Source organism: Salarias fasciatus, chromosome 23 (genome assembly GCF_902148845.1).
Source record: "Salarias fasciatus chromosome 23, fSalaFa1.1, whole genome shotgun sequence".
NCBI classification, from domain to species: Eukaryota; Metazoa; Chordata; class Actinopteri; order Blenniiformes; family Blenniidae; genus Salarias; species Salarias fasciatus.
In genome coordinates this window covers 3,054,812-3,073,385 of record NC_043766.1, presented here as the reverse complement: position 1 = coordinate 3,073,385, position 18,574 = coordinate 3,054,812, and the positions used below count along the sequence as shown (strand labels likewise).

The window sequence follows — 18,574 nt, the reverse complement described above, 5'->3', positions numbered from 1 at the left end:
TGAGCATCTCCCTCCGTGCTGTCTGCCGCTTCGCGCCGAGTGAGTTCACAGGAGGGTGTGTTTGTGCCGCAGGGCCGAGGCGTGTGGAGCAGCTGCAGGTGGTCAACGCGTCCTCCTCCCAGGTGTGGCTGAGCTGGCTGGTTCAGGCCGCCCGCCACGCGGCGGTCAGCCGCGTCCTCGTGTCTCTGGTGCCTTCAGACGGGAGCGAGGCTCGAACCGCTGTGCTCAACACCAGCACGACGGAGCACACCTTCAGGTCAGAAGGAATTTTCTTTTGTGCGCCTGCAGTTGAGGTTGTGTCCACTGAATGGTGCTGTGCAAGAGTCTTGAACCATTGGGAGTATTCTGATGTTCACCCAGCAGAGGGCGCCGTTTCACCTCTTAACTGAGAGTTGAGGCAGACTGGATCTGCTTGCCTCTGTTTTCCAGCTCCTTGCTGCCCGGTCAGATGTACACGGTAGATGTTTTGAGTCAAAGTGGAGTCAGACCAGATGAATTCCCCTCCACGAGCCACTCGGCTGGACCACTGCAGTTCTGGACAAGTAGGTGTCTTCTTCATTTGGCTGTCAGCATCGAAGAACTGAAATGTTTTTCGTTTTTTTATACTGACCCTAGACATGAACGAATACATACACAACCTATTATACTGCTGCTAACATTTTTTGCTCTGAATATGATCTTAAAACTAAGCCAGACTAAATGATTTAGTCAATGTCTACAGCAATACAGGAGGAAACACCTTTGGTTTAGAATATCAAATTATAGTATTTGAAATGGCCACACGGTGGAGCAATGCTCCTACGAGAGGGCCCAGGCCTGTGGAGTTTGCATGTTCTCCTCTGTGTGCAGGTTTCCTCCCACAGTCCTAAAACATGCATGTGAGGCTAACTGGACACAGTAAGTGGCCCTACAGGACACTGTTTGTCCTCTAATGGACTGGTGGCCTCTCCACTGTTAAGCAGTACTTTTGTGCCACCCGTCACTTCTTCAGAGGGAAGCATCAAACATGGAATGGAATTGAGACTTTGATTGATTGAAAAATAGATGCTGATTTAATTGTGGCATAATGGCTGTTTTATAAATTCTTCAGATTAGAATTTTCAATCAGGAAGTATGTTTAATTTCATTTTACATTTCCCTAAATTTGACTGTGACACCTTGACACTTCAGTGAAGTTTAAGTTAAATATGTGTTTCTGATTTATTTTTGTGTCTTTTGAAAGCAGGGTCATTTTGTTTTAGACTTTAGTTTGAGTTTGAGAGGAATCATTGATATGTATTTATGGTGACTGATAAAAACTAACCAGATAACAATAATGACAGAGAAAAGCTGGAGAAGAAATAGTCATTCATTGCCTCATTTAACTGAAATGTTGTCAGTTCCAATCAAATGAATGGCTAAACTGGTCAGTTTTCCGTGTGAGAACCAGCAGAGTTAATTGGTCCACTGTCACCAGGCCCTGGTATCCGGCTGTCCTCTCGCCACCTCCGCTGACTGTCCGCATGTGTTACCTTCAGGGCCTCTTCCCCCACAGAACCTCACCGTGGCTCATCTCAAGTCCAACTTAGCCCTGATCACTTGGACTCGCCAGCTCAGGAACATCCCGGACGGTTTCGTGGTCAACTTGACCCGAGGACTGAATACCAGGAGTCGCTTCCTGCCGGATGGAAAACTCGGGTCGTACACCCTGCGCGAGCTGACGCCGGGACAGCACTACTACGTGGCTCTCACGTCGGTGAAAAACACCGGGCAGGAGCAGATGCACAGTTTGCCTCAGTACCTCACCTTCACTACCTGTGAGTGTCCGACAGCCTCCGCAGTGAGGATTTCCCCTTCACAGCTCATGTATTATCCACAGTCTGACAGCACTGAGTGTTCAAGAGACAACTCGGTTTTCCTGTACCGTTTGATCCAGTGCCAATGCAGACCCGACCAGGAAGGAGAGAGAGGCCAGCAGGAACCGGACAAGGGACTCCAGGTGGACGCACGCCTCCCCAAACACAGTCCCAAGACCTGGGAGGCCCGACAGACACCGAGAACTCAGAGGAGCTCCCAAGGTACGAGCATTAGCCTGCGCTGAGTATCGGTGAATGACTGAAGTCTTCCACATACACTCTTTAGTCACATCAGGTTTTACACACGAGTCACTGCACTGTTCAGATGTGGATTCAGTTTATTTGTCGTCTCACTAGTTAAAAAATGAGCATCAAAAGAGGTTAAAACCAGGCAGACGTGACAATACTGAACCATTACCAACTGACCACAGACAACACTGGAGACGCCGCCGATTCAGGAAACGAGACGAGACGCAGGTGAATACCCTCGAGGACATCGAGCTGCAGACGCATTGAAGGCCATCAAACAAGTAGAGAGATAAAATACTAACATAAGTAATAAGTCCGCAAGTAACTGTAGATACTTTACATGAACTGAAGTAGTTGATATTACTTTGTTCACATCAGTTTTCACTTCAAGATTAAAATAAATATGCTCCTGTCCAATGTCCATACACTGAGATCAGGTGAGTGTGGACGTCTCCCTCCATCATCTTAAATAAGGAAACCATCCAAAACAAGAAGCACTTCATGGGTCCTGTGTGTTTATTTCCCTTCAGCAGTCACTGAGCTGTGACTCCTCTTGTTCCATCCCGAATATGCAGGACATACATGTTCAGTTTAATCCCACAAGCCGACAGTTTAGTCAATCTGATAAAAATCTCAACTGAAAAAGATTTGATTAGTCTCTAGTCTGTCCTCACATCATGCACATCTCTAAGCTTCACAGTCATTTCTCTCTGGAATAGATCGCCTCAGGTTCATGTTTGTGGTGTCTCAGGTTTTGTCGTCTGAACAATAACAACAGACATTTTGTATATGGTACATGTTTTTTCAATTCATAAATTGCAATGTCGTGTCCACAACATTATGTTATTGCTTTTTGTATGTCTGTGTTTGTTGATCTGTAGATTTTTGACTGCATCAGCAGTATATCCATCGCCTTTATGAATAAAGCTCACTGGTTCACTGTTTCAAATGAAGCTATTTTTGGTTTTGCAGATATACAGAACTTGTTGACAGGAGGGGGAAGATAACAGCCAAATTTACTAACTTGCCCAGAAAAACCATTCGACATCGCACCAGTAAGTATGAGTCATCATGTCCACTTTTACTGATGCAGCCAATGTAAACGATAAAAGATGCAATATTGGAATGTGAATTAAAAAAGTAATTTGGTCTAATACTGTGGGACATGGTAATATTTGCATCGGCATATTCAGCTGTAATACAGAAATCACAGATGTGCAGCAAACCCAGAAAGAGCTTCAGTTGCTTCTCTTATCACTGAGATGTTTTTCTATCGTGTAAAAGAGCAGTGAAAATGGAAATGCAGTGTTAACACGCTAAATCCACATTTTCTGTAAAGAACACACAACATGCAGGGGAACAGGTTGGTCAAAGCACTTTATGTGGCTGCGTACAAACCAACACAGAGGAAATCATACCCCAAAATAGACTACACAATCTGACTGTTGCAGTGAATAGTGAAGGCTGTTCTTCATCTAAATATAACAAATTTTTCCTTATTTTAATGGCTTCCTGTGGAGGTTTCTGTCTTCCAACAGCTATATGTTGGAAGTCGATGTACAGTAGGAGCAGAAAATTCACTATTTCTTTCGTGTTATAAAGTTATGCATGTTTTTCTAAATTCAAAAGTTCTACAGCTGAACAGAGTCTCATTGTTGTGCAGCTCCATATCAGTGGGTTCATTAACGTACTCAAACACAATGTGGAAATTTACCAAATATCCAATTTATTATGGATCTTCAAGCTTTGTGACTCTACCTGCTTCAAAGGTAGTAATCACTTTTTAGTTTAGAGATCATGAGAGGAGAGTCATATATTTGCTGCTGTGACTGTAGAATGAGTGTGTGTTTGTGTGGGTGTGTCCCTCAGTTTTTACTGTGGTCTTCAGTGCACACCCCACCTGCTGAGAGCAGAGAAACAAAGACGGCAGTCTCAGATTATCTTCACATTCATCTGGGTCATTAACACAATTTTCCGCCTAAGTCGGAGCTCAGATTTAGGAATCGCTCACGCAGACTGTTACACTGATCTTTCCTCCTCGAACCAGAGGGTCCGTCTGAAAGGAACGATGGGATCGAGGCAGCCGAGGCATAATGAGGTGTGAATAGTGTCCAGCGGTCTGCAGGCTCGCTTGTGTCGGTCTTGACATCCGCTGAACTGACGTGCTGCGCCACAGTACTGATCTTCTACAGACATCTAACGGAGTTATCTCTCATTGTTGTCCTGACACATGAAATAACGAAGGCCCTGGACTCGTAGCCTTGCTCTCTGAAACGTCACCACACTGAGTGACTCTGGAGAGACCAGCTTCACTCAACAATCGCTGCCCCCTTCAAGTCAGTAGATGTTTGATAAAGCCAGTTACTCTCTGAATCAAGTATTTATTTTGACTCTATTTGACCCCCTACACACAAAAAGCTGCTGTGTACAGATGGTATCATGTGCTCTTGAGTATGAGTTTCCTCTTGAAGCTTGCCCTGCCTCTTTTAATGAGGCTACAGCCACAGTGTCGCATGCATTTACTTAAAGCGGCGCTGTGCTGGTTCAGATTAAGGAATGCATACAGCAGATCTTTCAAGTGTCTCGGCGAGCGGGACATGTAAATCTGAGCAAGAGTCACCCGGCAGCTTGACGTCTGTTTCATCTTTCCACAACGATTCATGGCAGGAAATGTTTTGCCTTGCAGAGCCCGACCCACCAATAAGATTAGAAAAGATGGAAGAAACAACAAACAAAATCAGCCTCGCTCTAGAGAATCAAGAGGAAGCCTTAAGAACAAAGCCTGGTAGGTGTTGTGCTGTTTTCGTTCCTCGATAGATGCCCATGTAAACGTTCCCAGCTGAAGCACCACAGACATACATGAGATTCATGTTGGGGTTGTGTGGGGGTAGAGCCGGGGGCTATCAACACATGGCATCAGCTGTGGATAATGCCGAGTAGTGAGTAGTGTAACCCGAGACCCGCGCTCATTCTGCTCTGAAGATGTTGATGGCAGCTGTTGTCTCGCAGAGTCGCCCCAGGACTGCCGCAGCCTGCCCTGCCAGAACGGAGGGACGTGTGCGAGCGAGGGCGATTCCTTCATCTGCGACTGTGCCGCAGGCTTCAAGGGCAGACAGTGTGAACTGTGTAAGTTTGCGTGCCTCTTTGCCACACACACACACACACAAACACACACACAGGCGCTCAAATGCACTTCTTTGTAGCAGATGTACTGAATTCTGGCTCATCCCGCTGATCAGCACATCAAAAGGAGAATGTGAATTGGTGTCAAATACGAGCAGATCAATGGAGCCTGTTGCATTCATTGAAATCATGTGAATGTTTGCTTCCCAGCAATAAAGCCTGGCGTGTCCGACCGTCTTCCCAGCAGCTCTGGATGGCTTTAATTAGCAACAAAAGGGTTTTCGGGTAAATGCTACAGAGTGCCACAGGGATGATGTAATTGTGTAGGCCAGCATTGAAGCGAGCGTCATCCTGGTCGCCTCCACAAACAGCCAGTCAGAGCTTCATTTACACTGCTCTCTGAAGTTATTCTAACAAACAAACTTTTGTAACACTTTTCAAAACTGTTTTGTTCAGCAATGTGACCCTCTGGTTTTGCTTGTATTGTTTTATATAACATAAATACACTGAGTGGCCGTAGCATTATGGCCACATGCACTATCGTGGTGCATTGAGTCATGAGCTGCTTTGAAGCCTCCCATCGTACGGGTGCGCCATCACACTGATATCTGGAGAAACTGGAGGAAAGTGAAAGTGAACACCTCAAACTGGTGGTTTTGACCCAAACCATCCGCAGACCGTTTATGGTTTGTGGCATTATCCTGTTTAAAGAGGTCACTTGTGGCCTGGTTGCCAGTTCAAAGCTTTTCCTTCCTTGGACCGCTGTTGTTGTTGGACCACTGCTAACAGAGAACCCCCCCACCCAAGTTCACTACCATTTCTGTCCTTATGAAACTCGTTCAAATCCTTAACCCTTTTCCATTTTTCTGCTTTTAGCACATCACTGTTGAGGAGATAAATTCCACCTACCAACAGGTGCCATAATAAAAAGACAATACATCTAATTCACTCCAAATGTCAGAACAACGCACAACATGCAGGTCCACTGGGAAGGAAAGCCTTAAAGACAGGATCCACACAAACCCTCTGTCGAGCAGGATCGACACCGTTCAGGACCATTTCATTCTTGTTTCAGCTTCTGTAATGTTCAGTGTTTTCCTTACAGTCGCCGTCTCAGTTTCTGAGTTTCCACTATAATGTGTTATTTCTGCACGCCGTCTTGTCAGCTGGTCTATGTACAGACTTGTCTTTTGTTCGGACCATGAAGCACGCTCCATTGACAGTTGACCCCCATGACATTCGTGAACGAGATGGGTCGACTCTAAGTGCACATCATAAATACACCGTCTGTGAATTCACAAAGCTCTGTGTTACAGTCAATGTGCTGCTTTCTGTCCGTGATTCTTGTAGCTGATGTCCGTTTTACATCTTTACTTGATGTGAATCTTTTATATACAAGTCGTCAAACATATGGCCCAGGGACCACAATCTGCACACAGGATAGTTAAGCAAAAAAGATGACTACAGAAAGATTGACCCAATATGTTAACTTAAAGGTGCATTAAGGAGTTTGCACGTTTTATGTGAAACAGCGCCCCCTGCAGGCCTTGGGCGTAATGCAGCTTAGTGAAAAACCCGTCCCTGTGGCTTGCGTGCACGGAAGAGGGGGACTCCGTCTTCGCTCGTTTAGTAGCGCTCCAGTAAGATTTAAGTTTCTTCTCCCTGGTGGAGTCTGTGTGGAGCTGTGGCAGTGCTAGAAGCCAGTCTGTTCTGACTTTCTGGAAGATCCTGCTCAGTTGTTGCTCACTAAGCATCTGGCGGAGTAATGGCGGACAAAACGAAACCTAACCAGCCGAAGCGTGCATTACGTCATTCCTTTCAAATTCTCCCCAAAAAAACTCTGGTGTCGGACCGGCACCGTGACTTTCAAGTGACACTTTAGCGCTGTTCGAGGTCCTTGTAATGAATATGTCAGGGCACATTGTACACATCATTAAAAATGTGTAACATATTTATGGTGGAAAATAAGTATTTTTAAAGTTGTAAAACTCCTTAATGCACCTTTAATGTAACAGCTGTTATTACCGGAGATTTTGATGTGCGGTGTGTGGATGTGAGTGTTTGGACAATAACAACAGCGGCGGCCTCCAGATGTCACAAACAAACATAGCAAAGGTATTTAAAAGGGAAAGTCCAAAAGGCAGGTCACAGAGAGTTACAATGGTCAGTACACGAGGAATCACAAGGTAAACATGGGAAGAAACACGAGATGTCAAGACGATCTGGCCCCGGGAACCTGAGGACAGTGGATCTGTATACACCGGGGAGGGACGAACAGGTGAATCCTCGGGAGGAGTCAAGGAGTTACCGACTGAGGAAAGGCAGACAGGAAAACAAGGGAACTGGAACAGAGACAAAGCATGGCTTTCAAAATAAATCAGGAAGTGTGAAAAGTGAAGAAACACAAACTGGAGTCCTGACATCACAGTGTCATGACTCCCAGTCTATATTCTCTTATACGTTCTTCAAATAGAGTATTTGGTTTAATGACTTTTAAAATAGCATAATGTTGAAATTGCTTCTAGTCAGGGTTTGGTAAAATATACCAAATCATAAAACACATTTTCACAAACCTCTTAAATCAAGATTTGGAGTTGACCAAAAGCTTGTAAGAGAAAGTTCTTTAACAGTCTGAATTCCCATTTCCATTCCTAAAGTGTCCTTGAGTTCACTCATTCATTCATTTTAGGACCGACTGAATGAGCCGATGCATGTTGATCTCTGACAGGATGTTAATAAGGCGCTGCCAGCTGCGTGGAGGGCACGGAGGAGGGGCCGATGGACATTATTACTGAGTTAATGAGGACAGCCGGCAGGAATGTGTTCAAAGTCTTCCTGAACTTAATGAACATGGAAACAAACATGATGGTATCTTAGCGCAAAGCATGTTTATAAATAACTTTAAATTAGTAGCATGGACAAGGGATTACTGGTGCTCCTTTGTGAAAACATGAATAGATGAGAAGATGTTCCCCACGTAAATGTTGATTAATAACAATAACACTGAAAGCTTGACATTAGAATTTAAATATTGAGAATGACATGGAATTGTTGCAAAAATAATGTAAAAGTCAAGAAAGGTGTTGAAATGTTGCAAATAAAGCTGAAATGTTCAGAATGATTCTTATTCTTCATGATTTATTCTGGTTTTCATCTTCAGCTGATCTCGGAAAGCTTGGAGAAAGGAAAAAAAAAAAACTCCCACCTCAATTTTCCAGTTCCATTATGCAGTCATACATAAATAGCACCAAACTAATATTCTAACTCTAATAGTGAGAGTTGGTAAAAAATTGCTTGATTTGCTTAATTTTCAAATGACCGAGTGAATTGTGTTGCAAAAAGACTTCAGAATGAGTTCCAGTACCACAGGGGCAACAAACATGTAGGACCAAAAACAAAGTTCTTGGTCATTACCATTCTGTGAACACGTACTTATTTCTTTGCGTTAATTCAATGCTCAGATTTTGACTTCTCTGTACTTTAATGTCATCCATTTATACTGCTGCAGATTAAACTATACTGAATTAAAATACAATATTGCGTGGATAAATAAAACAGATTTTCAGTACTGAATGGAAATATGTGCTGTTATAGGACTCCTTCAACTGCTTAAATTGTGTTCAATTACAAGTAAAAGTCCCATTGTTAAAATTACTTCAGTTAATAAGGAACTGAAAAACTCACAGAATTCACAGAATTCTATAGTCAGAGCTGACACGCATAAAAATGACACTGCTCCGACATTACAAGACTTCACACAGTACTTAAAATAGTTCTGAAAAGTACCCAAAGCACTTATGCATTACAATAATCCAGGCATTTCTCGTTCATTACACCCACCCCTGTCAGTTTCTTGTAGAGGGTTTAGTAATGGGAGGAGTCTTTATTTCCAGAGGGTTGAAGGGATAGATGGATTCTACACAGGACTGAAACCCAGCATTGTGATTTTCTTTGTAAGCTACATGATGGCGAGCATGTTTTGCAATGTCTCACTTCACTGATGTGTCGGCTGTATCGAGCTTTCACCAGCTGAGCAGTTGTTTTCATGATGAAGGAAATATCCAGAGGTGGCTTAGACGTGAAAACTGAAATGTTTTGGATCAGTGTGGGACACATTTACAACATTATAAAGTATCTGTATCAGTGGTGAGCAACGCCCACGTGAAGGAAATCAAGACATATGGAGGAAAACCCAGCTGCTGAACTGCAGTTTAATGAGGAAATACATTTCAATACATCCAGCCTGGAGACAGCCTCCCACCGTCCAAACACAGTAAAAATAGGAGTTGGAGTTCTCTAATAAGTACATGTTGATGAAGCTGTGTACAAGCAGACACTCGACATACCTTCGCCCCCTCTTGAATCTTGCTCTTCGCCCAAACATCCCCCGTCAGATTGTTTAAACATTCCTTTCCTAAAACCATCCATCAAGCAGGGAGAAGGGCCCGGTTCTATCCCACATGGCTCCTAAGCCATCCTGCAGACTTTCCCCTGCTGACCATACCAAAACACTCACAGCTCGTGTTGTGTGTCGCCTCTTTGCAGCGTGCCAGCGAGTGCCGCACCCATGTACCCGTCTCTACTCTGAGACCAAGAGTGTGCCGGTCTGGGAGGGCGGAGTGTGCCACTACCTGTAAGTCACATGGAGTCAGATCGGCCTGCTCCGTACACTAATGTCAAACCAGCGGCAGTCAGGTTTCTCTCTCACTTTGGCTTTTTACAGGTAACACGAAGGCCATAATCTGTTGTTTTGAACAAAGTTATTTCAGAACAAATATACTATAAAAAACAGAGTTTCTGTTTTGCTGAGATGAGCAGGTTAAAAAGTAATGCATCAGGGAATAAATATGCAATTATTCATGTTAAAAGCTTCACTTTCTCACTGTCAAAGGTCTTTAACACTATAAAACATTAACCAGCACTTGCATATTGGCCAATTCAAGGTGGCTACTTCATTAAAGCCCTCACATCTCAGAAACTAAAGAATCTTCAAGCCTCTACAATTCCACTTTAGCTGTGTGGTTCATTGAACTTATACCAATAAAATCACAGATGATCATTTGGGAAACACTTATGATTTTGATTCATATCTCTAATTATGGCCAATAAAGCATTTCAATGTTATGTAAGCTAAAGGATCGAATAACAAAACATGATTAACATGATTTTTTTTTTTTTTTCTGCAGGTATAAAAGGACGTATAAAGTCCAGCAAGACGTGTGTTATCGAGAGATTTGTGAACCGGCGCCTTCCAGGAAAACTCCAAGTAGTAAGTTACAAGAGGCTGAACCCACTACAGCAACAGATGAACTCATCTCAGTATTGTAACATGTCTGTATTAACTTGTCTTACAGCCAGAAGAACAAACAGACAACAGTGAAGGTTTGTTTTGTTTTGTTTTTTTGTGTTTTTTCAACAAACTGAAAAATCCCAGTTCCTTGAGAAGACTGACTGTTTTTTAGGAAATAACTGTTTTTTCGGTCCTCTTGTCTGCAGCGCTTGGATGCTGATGAAAGGACTATCATCACTGTCACATGAAAAACCTCCCAACTTCAATTTTGATGTTTATAATCTACTTGAAGTCACTGATTATCATCGTTGTTTCATGCTGAGAAGCGCTGACGTTTCAGGTCCAAATCATCCTGTCAAAATAAGGCTGTGTTTGTGTCCTCCGCCTCGAGAGCCCCGTTTCCCGTTTCTCGCTCTGCGTCTCACAGAAGGACAACGAATCGGACGGAAGACGGCCCGCGCCACGTATCACCCACGATGCCTGCTGTCGGGTGTCTGACACAAACACACACACCATATCAACAGAAAGCAGTCAGCTGCGCTCCATCAGAGACCTTATATACCTCATTTCCATGTCCGTGCTGACACATGAGCAGAGGTTTGTATTTGTGATTCACTTGCAGGTTTGTCCCTCAGGGAAGTAAATGTTAAAACACAATCCTTTCCTCGTGCCAGCCCAATCATCTCCTCATGACGACGCCAGAAAGTGTATATTTTCACCAGAGCCCATGAATTGTTGCCTTCCTCTGACGAGAGCGCACAGTTTTTCTTTTTTTGTCTGTGTAAAATATCTTTTCTCTGTGTCTTAGCCGGCATCGCCGCTCGCTACTTTGTAAATAGTGTTCATAGGCCATTTTTTTGTAGGTGAATATTTTAATAATAAAAATGTAAAAATGTGGTTTTCTGGTGTGTGTTTTTGTTGCCATCCTGTTAATGTCAGTTTAAAACTCTGCTAAAAGTATTGTTTTTCAGTTCAATAAGAACAGCTGTTCTTTTAATAGAATTTATTTTTGTTATAAAGTACTCACCACTGCTGTCTTACATGCTTAACCCACTTTCTGTTAAATGCTGGTTGGCCCTGACTTTAGCCTAAATTACACAGATAAAAAAGTGTCTGATGGAAGAAAACACAGAATCGTGTGTGTTTTCACTGTTCTTTCAGAATGCATAGCTTGTCAGTAATGACTAAATGTATGAAACTTATTTACACATTCTTTACTTGAATACCAGCAGGGGCAGCCCGTGAGACTGGAGTCGAATTCGACTCATTTGTGGCTCCTTGTAGCTTCTGCAAAATGATATGTAAACAAACATTGTTAAAATGCTGCTCTTCTCTCTTATCTTGCACTTTGACAAACGTAAATAGAAGAATGCTTTATCAGTTTGCCAAATAAAATATGGATCACAACCTAATGTAACAAAAACAAAGGTAATGGTGAAAGTGCTTAACAAGCTAAACTGTCTAAAATTGGTAAAACTATAAAACCCACCACTAAAGCACCAGCACTGCAGAACTGTAATTGATATATTCCATAACTGCAACATAAACAGCATTTTTAACAAAGAAAAATATCATACTGTGCTAGGGTACAACACACATTATCTGTATTTACACAGTTTAATAAACATTATTAGAAAACAACTTTTTAATCCTAAAGCTTTGCAGACATCTTTGTGAAGATGTCATGCATCGAGTGCCTGTTATTTGACATCAGTCTCTCCTTCCTACTGACTGCTGCTACATTTGGAATATCTTGTTCTTTAATGTTGAAATGTGACCAAAAACGTATGAGAAGATCGAGTTTAAAGCAGACAGTGCCACAACACTTAGAAAAAGCCTGACTTTTGCCATGCTTTTGCTGAAGGTGGTGAACATAAACAAAGTGCCTTAATAGGGAAATTTTTATCTGTCAAATTATGAAAATAAATCATGACAAAAAAAACGTAAAGGAAAAACTACTCTATTCAAACAGATTTTTGAGACTAAAGAAACTCAGTGCAATTGAAATTTTAAAATAAGCTTGCATGTCAGATCATTACTGCAGAAATATTAGATTAAATCTAAATATATATACAGTATTTCTAATTACAAGCATCTAACTAGCATGAGCAGAGTCACACTTTTTATAACTTATTGACACTAACTGACAGTAACTTAAGCTTGCCTTGCTTCTTGTCTGGCTTCTAAAGCATTTAATGCTTTACTCCTCTGTGTTTATTGAATTTGTTTTTATTGTGGAATTTGTTTTTATTGTGAGACTGAGTGACAGCTCTCAAGTCCTGTAGTCATACCAAAAGTGAGTCCCAAATACATGGTGAAACGTGTTCTCAGTAGTTTGGATCAATTTACTGGAGGACATAAGTGGTACTAAGTCCTGAATACATATCTTTTCATCTTAGCTTTACAAGTGTAACTTTTAATACCACCATCATTGTAAAGCCAAGATAATGTTTCTGCAGTCATCTCCAGGTCCTTTATATGCTAGTGAAAATATGAATTCATTTGAGTGGTGACAGAGGTTGTCAATGGTAAATATTTTTGAATGTAAAGCACTTTGTAGATTATTTTCTTTTATGGGAAACTGTTATCAAAATATAGTTAATTATGTTACACAATTTTTACAATTTACAATTTGTGTGACACCTAATCTTCATCCACACAGCCGTGGCCGGAGACAAGACCAAGCTGTAGTGGATCAATCACTCAACCTGCCACCAATTAAGAAGCTGTACATCTCCAGGACCTGGAGCTCTGCGGCCTGGGTTGCCGACTATCTTTTCCAGCCCAAAATGTAGCATTCAACCACACACACAGGTGGCTGTTCATGTTGTGGTTGTCTCTCACTCTCAGCGTTGCGGATTTGAATCTTGTCCACATGTCGAACTGCCCTTGAGCAAGGCACTGAACCAAGAAGAGATCCCAAAGAATGGACTGAGTGTCTTGCATGGCAGCCTTCTCCATTAGTGCGTGAATGCGTGGGTGAATGGATGAATGTGATTAGCAGTCTAAAGCTTTGGGGGTTGCTCAAGCGATACAAAGGCTATATATATAAGTAAAATCCAGTGAGCATTGACATTACCCCAAAGCTGTGGGGTTCTGTGTGGTTGGAGCACTGGGTTGGAGCTTTTTGGGCTTGCTTTGAGAAGCCCTGCTCCAGATTGACTTGAGGGTCTGACGGTGCCTCTACGGCACCTCGGACATTTCTAAACTAGGCGCTGCAGTCGCAATGATCCTTTTTTAATGTACTATTTACAATACGGTCAAAACAGATCAGAGTAATTTAACCAATTTCATGTCGTTTTGCGTGTTGCGTCGAGGCTCTGAAAACACGGTAGCTGTTTTGAAATCGCAAAACTGTGCTTGTTGGTTTATTTCCGACGGTCCTGGAAGGCGGCGCTCCCTGCTCCTAGTGAAAGCTGAGACAGTGAGAGGAAAAAGCATCGGGACAGAGACCGCGGCCGGAGGGACAGCGCTGGATGTATGGGCTGCCCCCACGCTTACGAGCACCTCTAAAACAACACAGAACTTCTTCGGTTTCTGCCTGCACAGAGCGACGTGTCTGGATGCCGCGGTGCGTTTCCCGGGGCTGGAAAACGTGTAAATCTCAGCAGCGGCAGCGGCGGCTGTGACCGCGGACTGTTAGCACAGCCCGACTAAAGTTAGCCCGCTCCGGCTAACTTAGCCTGCCTCACTCCGGACCGAAAAAAAAGACCCGAAAAGTTTGAAAACAACAAATAAGAGGAGTCCGAAGTGACGGCGCGGCGAGAACTTACTGGAAATGTTGTCTCACTGGATTAACTTGAGCTACGGATGAGAAAGAAATCGGCGGAGAGCGAGAAGAACAGAAGAGACCGCTGCCATGTCGGGGCTGATCCGCGGCTCCGGCTGCCCGTCGGAGTCTCGCGGCTCCCCGCACTCGCTGCCCCGGCGGTTCGGGGGCTTCTTCCTCCTGCTGCTGCTGGACGGGGCTTGCTGCCTCACCAGCCTGGGGAGCCCTTTAGGCGTCAATCACAACAACAGCCCGAATGTCAACATCTACATGAGTGTGGAGGAGGTGAAGAAGCTTTTAGGTAAGGAGGCCTGTGTGGGAAAGCAGCTGTTTCAAAACTTTGCTCACTAATCAGTGATTTATTTATTTTTGCTTGCTTATATCATCCCGATTTGCTGTTTTCATAAGCAAACCTCAACTTGTTCAGTTGTTTAATAACTTTTTTTTAAAAAGTTCAACCACCGGTATAAAAATGGTAGGGTGTGTAAAGTGGGGCAATAAGCAGGATGTAATATATTGTACCTCTCATAAATCTGTCTCTTATTCATAGTAGTCTGTTTACGATTTAAAATATCTTATAATTAGTATCTTCATAATGTAGTAGAAAAAAGAAAAATGGACTTTATGCGTTTGGTGGCAGCAGTACTCCTCAAATGTTGGCACATGGACAAAAAAGGAAAAACTACAGTAAGTTGCGCCTCTGAAAAAATTACTGCAAGAAGCTTTTGCAACTAAGAGTCTTTGCAGCAGATCGGTCATATGGACGCAAAACTGGGTTTAACTGGGTACAAAAGTAGCACTTCAGAGAGGCAGGGTCTCTCTGCTAGAAAGATTAGCTGAAAACAAATCTAAAGCATGAAAATGTTGGATTTCTGTGGAAGAAGTCAGTGTTTGCATTAAATGATTAATTCAGTGTGGGTTGATGTCTTTGTGCAAGAGGCAGGCATGATCCTGAGTTCAGGCACACATCTGTGAATGTGGTTCGCTGTGCCATCCACCAATGCAAGTTCAAGTTGTTTAATACACACAGAAGAAGGAATGCACATGTAAATCCAAATCAAATGAATCCGTAACTATTGTCTTCTTTGGGCTGAAGCTCATTTAAGCAGACAGATGCAATATGATGAGTCAAACTGGGAATTTTTTTCAGACAACTGTGTCCTGCAGGAAAGAGACCACCGACTTCTCAGTTCACAATTGAAAAGCCAGCATTTCTGTTGATATGGGGTTGCATTATTGCCTGTGGCATTTGAAGGTTGTGTGTCTGGAAATGCAATATCAGTGCTGAGGAGAGTACAGAGGTATCAAACCATCTGCCGTGATTCAGAGCCCCTCAGATATTTCAGCGTGGCACCGAAGACACACTCCATCATATAAAACTGCATGACTCCGCAGTAGAAGAGTCCGGGGGTCTGTTGTTTACATCTTACTCTAATGCACAATATTTTATACATCGGTCAAGAAAAGCCCTAGACTGAGTACCAGAAAAAGATGTTCCTCTTGTGAAACTCGAGCAGTTGGTCTCCCGTCCCAGATATTTACATGCCGTTGTTCAGATGATAATATGCTGCACAATGGTAACCATGGCTGTGTCTCAACTTTATTGAGGTTTGTAAGTGTCTTTACATGTTTTATATGGGGTCATGTTGCCTCATATTTATTCAGACTGAGAACATTCTGATAATTCTGATGCACCAGATCACCAGCAGTTTTACCATATGCTTTGGAAAGATGGGTAAACTAGTATGAAGCATTGAATTAAGTGTGCTTGTTTATTCCTGGGCTCCTTATGAAGATGAATCTGCAGTCAGTCCAACATGTCTTAATGACCAGAGACTCTGTGCTCTGTTTTTGCCACGCAATGCAACTTTATTGACAGCTTACGTAGTGATTTCTCTGAAACTTTTCCAGAAATTACTTCAGTCTTCATCCAGAACGCTTTAAAAAGATGCCCATCCTAAATGCTGAGCCTCATGCCAAACTACCCCATGTGTCTGCGCTATATAATGCTTCTGCAAGTAGGAAGAACTTTTCTCCGAGCAGTACTGTAGAGATTATCAGTTTGTGTCCCGGCACTTTGTGTTCAGACGCAACACATTTCATCAACTGCAGTTTTGAAAGAACCATCATATGGACAAGTTTGAATCTCAAGAGCTGCATTTCTTACCTTCCTCTTGTGCACAAGTTGTGACGTCAAAACGCCGTTGACATCGTCACCGAGCAAACAGGACACGGCAAGGTGAACAAAGGTCAAGTCACATCCCCATAACTTGCCCTTCTTCCCAGGGATCAACAGAAGCTCCCTCACCTCTGCGTCTTGGCGGTTCAACACTGTCGTTGCTCAGTTCACATTACGGCTGTATATGCATTATAATGTAATCTTAACCTTTTTTTGAGTCAGTCAGTTTGTATGTGACCTGACAACAACCCTGAGATGTAGAATTGGGTGGATTTACTCTGCATACCATGCTGATTTAACATGTTCACTAGCAAGTTTCATTATTGTGATGTTCATTAGTAAGTTGTTGGTTAAGTGTGGAAACAGCCAAGCGACAGCCACCGATATAAACCGCAGAGCCGTTAACGGTGTCCACACAGCTGTTTGTGATCCCTTTTAGTGGATTTGGGCTTTGAGCGTATTTGCATATAGCGATACCTCGTACTCTTAATAAATCCCTGATTACATGATGTCTTACCTTCACAATGTAGACAAGAGAAGACAAATGATGTCCACAGTTTGGAGATTGTTTAATATTAATGAGAATGACAGAAGATATTTTCCGGTATGTGCTCATCAAGTATCCCACATGTGACAGAAGGTGGAAATATACATTTTGGATCTTAAATTGAACCAGCTGCTCAATACATCTTCTTCAACATTAAGTAGAGGAGAGTTTGGAAAAACAGCCTCAAGGCCGTTGAGAACGATATTTAGATTTGTCACCAGCAGGCGGAGGGAGAAACAGGAAGTGACTAAGCCATACGTCTCAAAGCCACAACCGTAGTGGGGTATCTGCGGTTGAGGGTCCACAAAATGTTGGAGGTAAGTTTGGTCCAGAACCATCTCAGCTGACTGAAAAGCAATGCAGAACTACAGAATAGTCAGATTTCTGCTGGTATTACCTGTTGTGGTTTCCTTGAATAATCAAAAATAAGCGTGTATTCTCAATCTGAGTGCCAAGGTTAAGTCAGCCTGCGACTGGTGGTAAATTGCTAATGTCGGGTTTACTGAAGACGTGTTGAGGTTGCACTTTGAAACCATCCATTTGCCATGTGGGTACCGCTGCAGACTCTAATGAAGGGGTACGAGTGCGAGTATCTGATGTCTTCATGGAGGGAGGAAGCAGCTTAGCACATTCGCTAATGTCCTGCCTTGAGTAACGTGTCCTGCCTTGAGTAACGTGTCATCATCTCACAACAACTTCAGCACTTTTTTGATAGTAGGCGTGATTTGTCATGACTCGGCGAAATTCTCCCGGAAAGAAGAAGCAGACGCGTCCAGATGCATCCTGAATGGGTGATCATACCGGTTGGCTCATTCTGGATCTTCTTGTATGGTCATCTGCTCCAGGCACAGTAGCTGCCAACAAGACAGTGAGCACAGTGTCAAACTACAGGTGGTGTTGCCGCATTTTGGCAGGTTGAGCAATGTTGAAAGATGAGCTCCCCTGAAAACGGGCAAATCGGAGCACGAAGAAACAACTCTGTAAAGACATTGTTTCATACAGAAGACGAACTACGGACTGAGATCCAGGACCGGCTTTAGATCGATTATGTGGGAAAATGAATCATAAAAAGTATGTCGAGTGGAATCACAGAATATTGAATCCCCTTAAAGTCTTAATGCACTTTCAGGTTGTTTTTTGGGCTAATTCCATCCCAGTTTCCTCTGTTTGACGACCAGACTGTAGTTGACCTCGTCCTGCCTGACAGGGCTTCTCTTGCAGTTAACTTGAAGCCTCATATGATTTGAGAAATGTCTTAATGAGTAAGTATGTGTTTGGAGTTGTGAGTTTTGGAGCACGAGTGGAGAGAAACCTCCATGATGCAGAGTCAGAACGGCCAGTGGAAAGTCTCATTACAGATAAATATGGAGTCCAAACACATGTTCTTGCTTTGAAAGTGGGTCATGCAGTAGAAGCTTTCTAATCTCTAACTCTGGCATTTTTTTTTTCCTGAAGAATTGGTCACTGCTAATTTGAATATGAGTCATTAAAAATGTTTTTGAAACTAACGATAACAAAACAGAAATCACCATATATGCAATAAACATAACAGTTGCGCTTTAGCTAAAACCCACCCCCCTTC

The 18,574-nt window shown here is 42.9% G+C and overlaps 2 protein-coding genes across 6 annotated transcripts in view; both read left to right on the top strand.

Annotated features, from left to right (window-relative positions):
- Window positions 1-11,350, top strand: part of sned1 (sushi, nidogen and EGF-like domains 1) — a 32,154-nt gene extending 20,804 nt beyond the window's left edge. Inside the window, exons 20-30 of one of the 3 annotated variants that reach the window (XM_030082841.1) lie at window positions 73-256; window positions 430-542; window positions 1,518-1,796; window positions 1,916-2,057; window positions 3,057-3,139; window positions 4,771-4,869; window positions 5,094-5,210; window positions 9,753-9,840; window positions 10,394-10,473; window positions 10,562-10,589; window positions 10,704-11,350. In XM_030082841.1, coding sequence (XP_029938701.1) covers window positions 73-256; window positions 430-542; window positions 1,518-1,796; window positions 1,916-2,057; window positions 3,057-3,139; window positions 4,771-4,869; window positions 5,094-5,210; window positions 9,753-9,840; window positions 10,394-10,473; window positions 10,562-10,587 — 1,211 coding nt within the window. In that variant the 3' untranslated portion in view covers window positions 10,588-10,589; window positions 10,704-11,350. Of the gene's footprint in view, window positions 1-72; window positions 257-429; window positions 543-1,517; window positions 1,797-1,915; window positions 2,058-3,056; window positions 3,140-4,770; window positions 4,870-5,093; window positions 5,211-9,752; window positions 9,841-10,393; window positions 10,477-10,561; window positions 10,590-10,703 lie in introns of those variants that run through there. The other 2 variants (XM_030082840.1, XR_003930424.1) reach the window with 2 other exon arrangements.
- A 2,578-nt stretch (window positions 11,351-13,928) lies between these two features.
- Window positions 13,929-18,574, top strand: part of ryk (receptor like tyrosine kinase) — a 40,938-nt gene continuing 36,292 nt past the window's right edge. For all 3 annotated transcript variants that reach the window (XM_030082847.1, XM_030082848.1, XM_030082846.1), the window contains exon 1: window positions 13,929-14,567. In XM_030082847.1, the coding sequence (XP_029938707.1) occupies window positions 14,357-14,567 (211 nt within the window). In that variant the 5' untranslated portion in view covers window positions 13,929-14,356. The remainder of the gene's footprint in view (window positions 14,568-18,574) is intronic.